General features: G+C 33.4%; 2 protein-coding genes across 2 annotated transcripts in view; both read right to left on the minus strand.

Annotated features, from left to right (window-relative positions):
* LOC127854084 (sushi, von Willebrand factor type A, EGF and pentraxin domain-containing protein 1-like) overlaps positions 1-8,602 on the minus strand; it is a 30,753-nt gene extending 22,151 nt beyond the window's left edge. Inside the window, exons 1-3 of the mRNA XM_052389074.1 lie at positions 8,434-8,602; positions 3,847-4,020; positions 3,289-3,462 (exon numbers count right to left, since the gene is read on the minus strand). Coding sequence (XP_052245034.1) covers positions 3,289-3,462; positions 3,847-3,922 — 250 coding nt within the window. The 5' untranslated portion in view covers positions 3,923-4,020; positions 8,434-8,602. The remainder of the gene's footprint in view (positions 1-3,288; positions 3,463-3,846; positions 4,021-8,433) is intronic.
* A 2,367-nt stretch (positions 8,603-10,969) lies between these two features.
* LOC127853905 (uncharacterized protein DDB_G0271670-like) overlaps positions 10,970-11,431 on the minus strand; it is a 10,245-nt gene continuing 9,783 nt past the window's right edge. Inside the window, exon 3 of the mRNA XM_052388707.1 lies at positions 10,970-10,997. Within this exon, the coding sequence (XP_052244667.1) occupies positions 10,970-10,997 (28 nt within the window). The remainder of the gene's footprint in view (positions 10,998-11,431) is intronic.

An 11,431-nucleotide genomic window follows, 5' to 3' on the forward strand; every position in this document is an offset into this window, starting at 1 on the left:
CAACGATAACATGATGACAAATATCACAAGAATGACTCTGATTGACCTTGCAAACAACGATTACATGACGACTAATATCACAATAATGGATCTGATTGACCTTAAAAACAACGATTGCATGACGACAAATATCACAAGAATGACTCACATTGACCTTGCAAACAACGATTACATGACGACAAATATCACAAGAATGGCTCTGATTGACTTTGCAAACAACGATTTCATGACGCCAAATATCACAATAATGACTTTGATTGGCCTTGCAAACAACGATAACATGATGACAAATATCACAAGAATGACTCTGATTGACCTTGCAAACAACGATTACATGACGACTAATATCACAATAATGGATCTGATTGACCTTAAAAACAACGATTGCATGACGACAAATATCACAAGAATGACTCACATTGACCTTGCAAACAACGATTACATGACGACAAATATCACAAGAATGGCTCTGATTGACTTTGCAAACAACGATTTCATGACGCCAAATATCACAATAATGACTCTGATTGACCTTGCAAACAACGATTGCATGACGACAAATATCACAAGAATGGCTCTGATTGACCTTGCAAACAACGATTACATGACGACAAATATCACAAGAATGACTCTGATTGACTTTGCAAACAACGATTACATGACGACAAATATCAAAAGAATGGCTCTGATTGACCTTGCAAACAACGATTACACGACGACAAATATCACAAGAATGACTTTGATTGGCCTTGCAAACAACGATAACATGATGACAAATATCACAAGAATGAATCTGATTGACCTTGCAAACAACGATTACATGACGACTTATATCACAAGAATCGATCTGATTGACCTTTTAAAACAACGATTACATGACGACAAATATCACAAGAATGACTCTGATTGACTTTGCAAACAACGATTACATGACGACAAATATCACAAGAATGGCTCTGATTGACCTTGCAAACAACGATTACATGACGACTAATATCACAATAATGGCTCCGATCGACCTTATACAAACATAGATTACACATAAATACATCTTACTCTTTGATGTGCACTTTTTGGCGAGTACATTGATTCAAGTTTTCTGGATAAAACAACTTTCAGGTGAAGGGGAATTTATGTTGATATAATTAAACATTCACACAATCTTCAAGCAAAGCTAAACGGATTATCGTTTGAAATGCACTCAAAACAAATATGTTTAAAATAAAAGCATATGCGTTGATTTTGTATAAATGCACGAGTGTATGAATCATCAACTTTGCTGGAGTTACACAATATGTGTAAGATTAATGTTATATGTATCGTACAAATAGAAATAGAATGGACACGTCTTCATTAAGTGTATGCTTCGATTTTCAACTTTTACTACATTGTTTTCAAGCAATCCAAAGATGCTGCTTGAGACCTTCAAATAGTAAACAACGGCCCATGATTTGCATTGATCAATCCCTTTCATTTGCGTACAATTAATATTATATATGTAATTGGCACACGAATTCAATAAACAAGTAATGATCAGAATACAATTTTATATCGGGTCTACGGGTTTCTTATGTAATTATGAGCAACTGTAATGATGGGCTGTACTCTTTAAAAACCTATGTTTGTCTAAGATGTGAGAATGTCGTTAGAATTAATTAGTTTAAGCTTAATTTAATAAAACTTATATCACAAAATAAATACATCGTAAAGGTATTATTTAAATTTTATATATTATCATTCAATTAAACATTATATATATCAATATATTGTATAAAAAGTGATCTCCCACTACCGCTTTGTGTGCTATGGTCAAGGGCAAATTGCTTGGGAATGTGCTGACCATTAGGCACGCACACATTGACATGAACATCCTTAGGATTTTCAAATGATATTAATAAAGTTTCAATTTGTTTTGGAAACGTAGAAGTAATGTTCTGAGATAGGTCTTAACATTTTATGCGTATTTAGACCAACGGACCGTATTTAAGACTTTATGTTACCGTATTGGAAAACGGGTTTTATCAACTCGTGTAGTTATAAGATAGGTGTTCAACCCTATCATTTATATGAAATAGCTATGATATTACAGTATTTATTATTGGTCTTCTTTAAAATATTCACTAAGCCATGCTTTGTTATTTGTATATTATTATATCTGACTTTCCTTCACGTATATCTCTCACCAGAACGATGTACATGTTTTTGCAGTGTGCAAAGCTTGTAATATAGGATCAGATTCAAATAAAACAATATATAAATACGAGACATACAATTTGATTTAAAGAGCGCTGTAAACTTGTGGCATCCACACATCAATAAAAGGGATCTTAAATATATTTCATATATCAAGAGTTGCACATGCCTTAGTCTATCAAAATGAGCCTCTAAATGTTTTTTTTTTGTATTGATGGTCACACAAATTCGAGATTATTTTTAATTCTACCACGGCCCGTGACTTGTTTTCTATATACAAAGAAGAAAAACCACCGTGGGTTATTACCCCGATATACCAACGGAGATAAGTATGACGTCACTTTGATTGTCCGCGCACTGTTTATGAATGAAGACGACGTCAATTGATTTGTATTGTTGTGATGACGTCACGATTTCGCGGAAAAGTGGAAGACGTTCGGTTATAATAATTCTCATTTATAACCTTTATATCGCGGATAACTTATTTATGAAATCGTGTTAGAATCGAAATAATCAACGTGTAAGCGTTGGTTATTGCGGTAATAACCAACGGTATGTCGTTTCGATGCGTGTTATCGAATCACTCGGGCTACACCCTCGTGGTTTAATTCCTAGGCATCGGAACCCCATACCGTTGGTTATTACCGCAATAACCAACGGTTACCCGTCGATTATTGCTTAATTCTACCACGGCACGTAACTTGTTTACTATATACAAAAAATGAAAACTACCGTGGGTTATTACCCCGATATACCAACGGTGATAAGTATGACGTCACTTTAATTGTCCGCGCACTGTTTATGAATGAAGACGACGTCATTTGATTGCCATTGTTAGGATGCCGTCACGTTTTCGCGGAAAAGTGAAGTACATTCGGTTAATATAATTCTCATTTATAACCTTTTAATCGCGGATAACTTATTAATGAAATCGTGTTAGAATCGAAATATCGACGAGTTACCGATGCTACGGGCTACGCCCTCGTTGTTTAATTCCTACGCATCGGAACTCCGTACCGTTGGTAATTACCGCATTAACCAACGGTTACCCGTCGATTATTTCTTAATTAAACAATGCTTAAAGGATTCTCTCACCTTTAATTGTGCAATTCGCCTCGAGTGTTTCCCATTTCCCAGTTTCGAGGCACGTGGTGGAATTCTTCCCGTGCATCACATAACCGGCATTACACGTGTATGTGACAGTGGAAGTGTAGGTTGTCTTTGAAACGGTATGGTGGCCATTTAGCAGGACTGGTGGACTAAGGCAATCTGTAAATAAAGATTATAAGCTTACAGTTTCTTATACCGATACATAAACGCTTACATAAATGCAATGTAGCTTGGATAAAGGTGGACGTGTACATTCTATAATAATTTCTCGATAGACATCAACCTTTAAAATGCAGTGTGTCTCTTATTTCCTATAATGTTAAATTAACTGAATCAAGCGCAACGTTCGTTTCAATTATTGGTTTAAAAATGCTCATTATCTTAGTTGTATTCATTACATAACACTGCGCATGAGCTCTCGTTAAATTACGTTTACTTTATATTGAAAACTCAAATTGTCTTTTTTTTAAAGGAATATTTATTTAATGGTTGGTCACTAAAATCGATTGTTTTTATTAAATAGGTTTAATAGGATTTTCTCACCCTTGATTGTGCAAGTCGCCTCGAGGATATTCCACTTCCCATTTTCGAGGCACGTTATGGAATTCGTTCCGTGCATATCATAACCGGCATTACACGTATATGTTACAGTGGAATTGTAGGTAGTCTTTGAAACAGTGTGGTGGCCGTTTTGCAGGGCTGGTGGACTTTGGCAATCTGTAATTACAGATTTTAATCTAGTATTTGCTTCTACCAATACACCAACGTTATCATCATTGCAGTATTGCGTTAGGATATAGGTGGACGCTTAAACTCCGTATTTATTTCTAGATAGATCTCACCTTTAATAATGCAATGTGTCTCTAATTACTCTAAATGTATGTTAAATACGTGAAGAGCAAAGTCCGTTTTCATGAATTGCCGTTTGATTCATAATGTAGACGCAAATAGTCAATTGTGTATAAACACAAATGTTCACTTTCATCAAAGATAATACGTGCAGACAAAATAGGAAATAAGGCCTCAATGAAGGCTTTGGTGTTTCTTATAGCACGGTACAGTGTCTATGACATACACTTAGAGTTGCACAGGCATACCTCTATCACAATGAGCTTCTGAATATTATTTGCATTACAAAATTTAAATTCGAGATTATCTTTCATTTACAAAGTTTACTTTGATGCACGTGTGGCAGTGGAATTGTAGGTTGTCTTTGAAACGATGTGGTGGCCATTTTGTAAGACTGGTGGATTTTTACATTGTGTTAATACATATTAATGACTGGTCATTGTACCCAACGATACATACACGTTAATATAAATGCAGAAGTAAGCTGTGCTAGTGGTTGATGTGTAAATCCCTCTACATCTCCTAAAAAAGCATTTGTTTCCAACAAACTCCATAATGCTGTTTCCTGGCAACTTTTATTTCGCATTCCATAAAAGTCATATCATATGTAACGCGTTAACGCATCAGTGAGGTCGACGGTAGTTTTATGACATGTACGGGACCATTTGTAACCACGGGTGCATTTTCCATTCGCAGAAATATTAAACATGCATTGAAGTTAAAAACACACTTTTTGATGATTTAAAATAAAAATCACTTCATGAATTTTGTTTAAACAAATGGACGAGTTTGTTTATGGGGAACCTAAGGAACAAAAATAAAAGAACTATTTTTTCAATATGCATTAATTGCTGAAAACAATTGACACAATTATATGTAATATGCATCAAGGGCAGCTTCCGTTATCATGATTCTTTTACAAATTTCAGTATAAATTGTAATCATATAGCAATACACTGATTCACGTGTAAATGATGACGAAAAGAAGACGAGATAAGCCTCAGTGATGTATTTTGTTTTTCCTATTTTGATATAAAAAACCGCAGTTACGTTAAGCACAACATAATTATATCTAAATTATAAACATAAATTGATATTTAAATAACGTATAATATAGCATACTTACTAAACGCATACGCCATCATTCATCCTTATATGTAGCATTTAATATTAATTTACGTAGACAGAGAAAAAAATACCAGAAAAGGTAAAAATATTATTAAGATGACTTCATTAATAAAAAAGTAAGCATGAATTACATGAGACACGTGCGTAAGGCAAATACTACACGTGTTAATATCTTTAGTTACTCAGGGTAACAATTAAATTAAAAGTGTTAATACATTTTGGTTCAAATAACAAACGTCGCATCTGATGTTCGCAGGTTAAAGCAAAAAGTATTACCAATGTAGCTAAATTGGCTGGCATGTACGCAAATCCCGACTTATAATATGCACAATAATTCATGTGTTTTCATGGAATTGTTTGAAAAAAAAATGTTCACGTCAAACCTGTATATGCGGGATAATGAACTTGTATTTGAGGTAATTATAGTATTTTATTTTGTATTTTTTTAAATAAAGCGCTTGTTAAAATGATTTTTAATATTATACTTAACTTCAATATAATATATTTATTCACAAATATAAAGGTACCGTTTCTATTTGATGCCTCACAATTAGCGTGTAATATTTTTGATGAATATATAGTCTTTTTGTGTAATGCGTCAGAATATTGTTGTTATTATTATTTATAGAGACTAAATGACGCCATATACAATAGTATCGTTATTTTAAATATAAATACAAATATTATAATACAATAGATCAGTTTCGTTTAAAGGTAAATATCTAAAATCAGCTCATGCATATATATTATTATGTTCAATATATGATTACTTTGCGTGATAACACCAATATCATATATATATATTTACATATACTAAAAATTGATAACGTCACTAGGACTTCATTGGTGGCAACATCTCGAACCTTTCACATTCAAGTTATACTAATGGCAGAACGCGGTTGGTTTCACAAAAGCCAGACAAAGATTTGGTATTTTAAATGCCCTATGCCATGCCCGCCGTCTATATGCAAACTGATATCAATAATGTCAATACGTGTAGGGTTCAATAATTGGGCCCTATGTTTAAAACACAATAATTTCATGGAACAAACATACTATGCATATTCATAATGATTACTTTTCATGAACTAAATAAGTCAGAATTTGAAATGTATAATTCGTTCAAACAATTTTTTAATTAATTGATTTAAAAAAAAATGCATCAGTGTAACTCAAGACATCCTACTCATTATGGTACAGTTGACACGCAGCTTGCTGAATTATCCAGTTTCGAGACAGGTGACAGTGTTATGACAAAGCATACTTTGACCTGGGTTGCACGTGAATGTAGCATGCATTTGAATTGTATTTTGTAGATGTGGTTGTGAAGTTGCCATTTTGGAGAGCAGAAAAGGTCACCATAAATTCCACTTTTGCATGATAAAATAGGACATCTCTCAAATGTAATATGATCGCGTTGAATGACAAGCCTAAAACCAATGATATTAAAACAAACACGAAATAATTGATTAATTCCGCATAACAAAAATATATTATCATATGCAATTAAGCCGTTAGTATTATTTTTCATTGATACTTTACTTTACAAGACAATATAAAAGATATATGTTAAACTGCTATTTATCTATACATTTATAGGACATGCATGTATTTATCATGTGGTATGTGTCAATCATTAATTTATGTTAATGGAGCATCAATGACAAGTCAATTATTAAGTTGACAAATTTTAAAATAATTTGCTCTGATGCCTGACGCTTTGTCCTGACATAAGGTGTTATTTTGGAATAATACATGTACCAGTGTTAAATTATATTGATCTTATTTATCGCCGTGATTAGGATTATGTGCTTGGTATCCCATCTGGCAGAGTTCATGTATGGTACAATGTCATCCCAGTTACTCGCCATATAGAATTCATATCTCAGTTTAAATGTACATAGTTGATTTGTTCATCCTGTCACATGCATTTAAATCAGCCTGATAACCAGGTAACCTAATAATCCAAAATGTATTAGGCTAGTTGACCACGTGACCTCGAATATCCGTCAGTCGCTCTCCGGTGACGGACTACTATTTTCTATTAATAAAATACCAAATATATGTAAAGTACTGTTTGTTTAAACATGTATAATTTTTTTTTGTTTAGGATGGATTAGATTTTTGTTGACCAAGAGTTTGTAAATAAAACATTCAAAGAAGCAAAACATTGTGTTTAATAGTACTATGTGTACCCTACTGTTTATCAAGCGCTTAAGCACTATGATCGCTGTAACCACTGTATACATCGTCTGCTGGACATGTACATAGCCAGTTGACATAGGATTTAACTTTAATTTAATTAACCCCTTAACATGGAAGAAAATTTAGCCATCAACAATAACGACATCAATTGCTACGCCTTCAGGAACATAAGAGAATAATAGGTTGATGACGTGGATGGAAAATTTATAGCGTGACTTAAGGGAATCTACACAAGGTCAAACACGTATGGAACATCAATTGGGCTCTATGTACGAATGTTTCAATTGTGACATGATAAATAGAATTATAGGTTTGTGACGTTGACGGTCGGCTCACCCGATAAATTCTTCCGCCGTGCCAGATAACCATTCTCCATCCACGTCACCAACCTATTATTTTCTATTAACCAGACACCCTTTTATTTAAGTTGCGTCATTGGAAGCAGTGGAATTGTGGTATTTTGGTATAAATGTACCTGGCTAATGAAACGTTTTTGGAAGTTATGTCAAATAAGCTATTGTATTAATGCACAGTGTATCAAAAACTAACATAATTGTAGTATGGAACAATTTGGAAAACAGTGCCCAATGTTTTATTTGCCGTATAGGAATATGGTTTAAGCCAGCTATGTAGTGATAACAAGTGATTCTCATCTGATAATATCGATGGTGTTGCAGTATTCCGTTATATTCCTGTTTGATAATATTCACTACGATTTGTTATTGTTAATTGTGAAAATGATTTTATCTAACGTTGTTTTTTACGTACCTATCACCTCTATATGTAGACATGAGTCTAACTGTTTTATGCTTATGTTATACCATAATAAATAAATACAAATATTAGCGTTGCAAGGGCCTATGTCTATCACAATTAGCCTTTGAATGATAGTTTTGTATTGTCGGTTGCTGAACTAATGTTTGATAATGTTTGTCTAAATTCTCTCACCCTTGATTGTGCAGGTCGCCTCGAGTATATTCCATGACCCATTTCCGAGGCATGTGACGGAGTTCTTTCCGTGTATTTCATAACCGGCATTACACGTGTATGTGACAGTGGAATTGTAAGTTGTCTTTGAAACGCTGAGATGGCCATTATGCAGACTTGGTGGACTATGACAATCTGCAAAAACAGATCAATTACTACTTTTCGCTTCCAACAATACCTACACTTTAAATAAATGCAAAATTGAGCACTGCTAGAGGAGGGCGCGAACACCACAATCATTTCTAGAGATACATAATCCTTCAAAAATGCATTCTGTCTCCAGTTTACTCTAGGATCCTGTTTCAGGGCAACGAATGTTACTCATATTATGTCATACACGCGACTGTGCTGTTGACTGCTGTTTCAAAAATGCACGCTCTCCATTCGTTAGCACAGGTGGAGTTCCACAATCGGTCACAGATGTGTGAAACAATTTTTGTAAAGAGCGAATGTACTTTGTGCAGATTAAAAAAATAACCGTTGTATGAACTTTGTGTCAAAACATGAATGTGCTCACTGTTACGGAATCGTACGAAAAAAAAGACAAAATTATAAATTACATAATCCACCATTCATAATATAATTGAGATAATATAATTTACGTATAGCTTTACTTTAACAAGCTATTTATAATTGTCAAAATAGTATACAGATGACTTCATTAGTTGAATGGTAAGCTTAAATGCCAAATATTTCAAAGAATAGAAGACACGAGACACATGCGAACTTTAAATACAACAAGTGTAAATATCATAAGGTATTCGGGGTAATTAGTACATGTTAACACAATAACAAACGACTCATCTGATGTTCCTAGTCAAAGCAATATATTTTTCCAGGTATTGGTCGGTACACAATTGCAAAGTCAAATAAACTTCCAGAATTATCTTGTTATTATAGCACAATTTGAAGGGAATGTACAGAAGAACCGACTTAACATATTATCAAAACATCACGCATGTCCATTGAGAATTGGTTGAACCGTGCACGGAAAATCTGTAGGTGTGTGAGTTAGAACATGCATATACTACTATATATTGTTTCTTTTATATTTGACATTTTATATTTAAATGCTGATTGAAATAAGTTTTAATATAGTTCTGTGCCATTCCATATTTTATGCCATTTCTATACGATATCTTATAAATATTGTTTAATATTGTGTTGTATAAATTGTCTATTTCTGTATACCTTAAAAGTCTGTATTTACTAAAAAGAATACATTGTGTCGTACAACATAAGTTTCGTTATTATAAATTGTATAATACTATTTGTATAACATAGTATTATACATATTTTAATATATAAGTATTTAAAGTTTTTTTTTCAAATAAATACATATATTTGGAAAAGGCATGTATTATAGTGAGTTCAATATTTTATTTCTTTGCGTGATACTGTCCCATTTAAGAGCATAAAATAGGACAACCACAAACATACTTGTTTGAAACCTACCGAACCTTTCACATTCATATAATGACAATGTCATAACCCGGTTTCACAGAAGCCGTACAAAAATCCGGTATAAAACATGTCCCGTATATTTGCTTGTTGATTTTCATAATGTCGGGACGTGTGGGCTTCCATAATCGGCCCCATGAATATTCACGTGATTCGCAAACACACGTAATATCTTCATAACAATATCCCAGAACATCTCTTCAAGATTTACAAATGTCACAAATATCAAAATTCATTGTTTTTAAACGACATTGTTAAGTTCAATTGATATTTAGATTTACTGCATTTGTGTTATTTAAAAAATCCTACCGATTATGGTACAGTGGACACGCAGTTCGCCCCATTTTCCAGTTACGAGACAGGTGACTGAGTTCGCTCCATTCATTATATAACCTGGGTTGCACGTGTATGTAGCTTTGGCATTGTATTTTGTGGATGTAGTTCTGAAGTTTCCATGTTGAAGTTGTGGGGGGTTATGACAATCTAAGAAAGCAGAAGAGTTAAACAGTCACATATATTCAACTTTGCATTATTAAATAATAAGTATCGTAAGTGTTATAATATCAAGTTCAATGACAATCATACTTTAAAGACGCCATAAAATTCTGGAACAATTATACATAAAAAAGATATTGTCATCTGTAATAAATTCGTATTGAATTCCGTTAGTATTTTACTATAAAATACAGTAAAATGTTAAAGCTACACGAAACATTCATCTATAAACTTGTAAGAGACGAGTGTATTTATCGTTTGGTCACTGACAAACATTTGTACGTGTTAATGGAACATCAATGGCAATTTAAATGATTGTGTTGCAATTTTTTAAAATACTTCGCTCATGTTACATGTACCTATTTCTTGACATACGGAATTACTTTTCCATGAACTATGTACACATGTTAAGTTATAATGATCTAAGGTTTCGACGTGTTGAGGATTATATGCGTTGTATCCCATCTTGCATACAACGGTTGCGTTATCTGGGTTCGCAAGTTGTCTAACAGTGTTTATATTTGGTCCGATATCATCCCAATTACTCTTCGTTTGAAGTGGTCGGCAGCCTGAAATGCGCACACAAAAAGACAAATATGTCCAACAATGAAGATAATCGCAAATTTTGACGGCAAATAATATCAAAGGACCAATTATCGACACGGTGATGTGTATCTTATTGCAATAACATGGTGAAAGTTCAGAGCATTGTTTGACAAAATAAATAAAAGCTTGAGCTTTTATTTAATAAAGGCATTAGGTTTATTTCTAGTTCTAGTGCAAATGGGATAAGCGTTTTTATTTTGGAAAGTCAGTAGTATTCAAAGAATGGTTAACGGAACGGAATGCCTTCTTAAGATAAAAATAACGGCTGCAAGTGAGCAAATATTATATGTTCGGTTTTTGAAATAAATATATATGAAGAAATATATATATAGGCCATTATAACACGGAAAAAATGCTAACCGAATAATACTAAATAATTAAGGAGTATATAACGTGA

The sequence above is a fragment of the Dreissena polymorpha genome, chromosome 12 (assembly GCF_020536995.1).
Source record: "Dreissena polymorpha isolate Duluth1 chromosome 12, UMN_Dpol_1.0, whole genome shotgun sequence".
Taxonomy (NCBI): Eukaryota; Metazoa; Mollusca; class Bivalvia; order Myida; family Dreissenidae; genus Dreissena; species Dreissena polymorpha.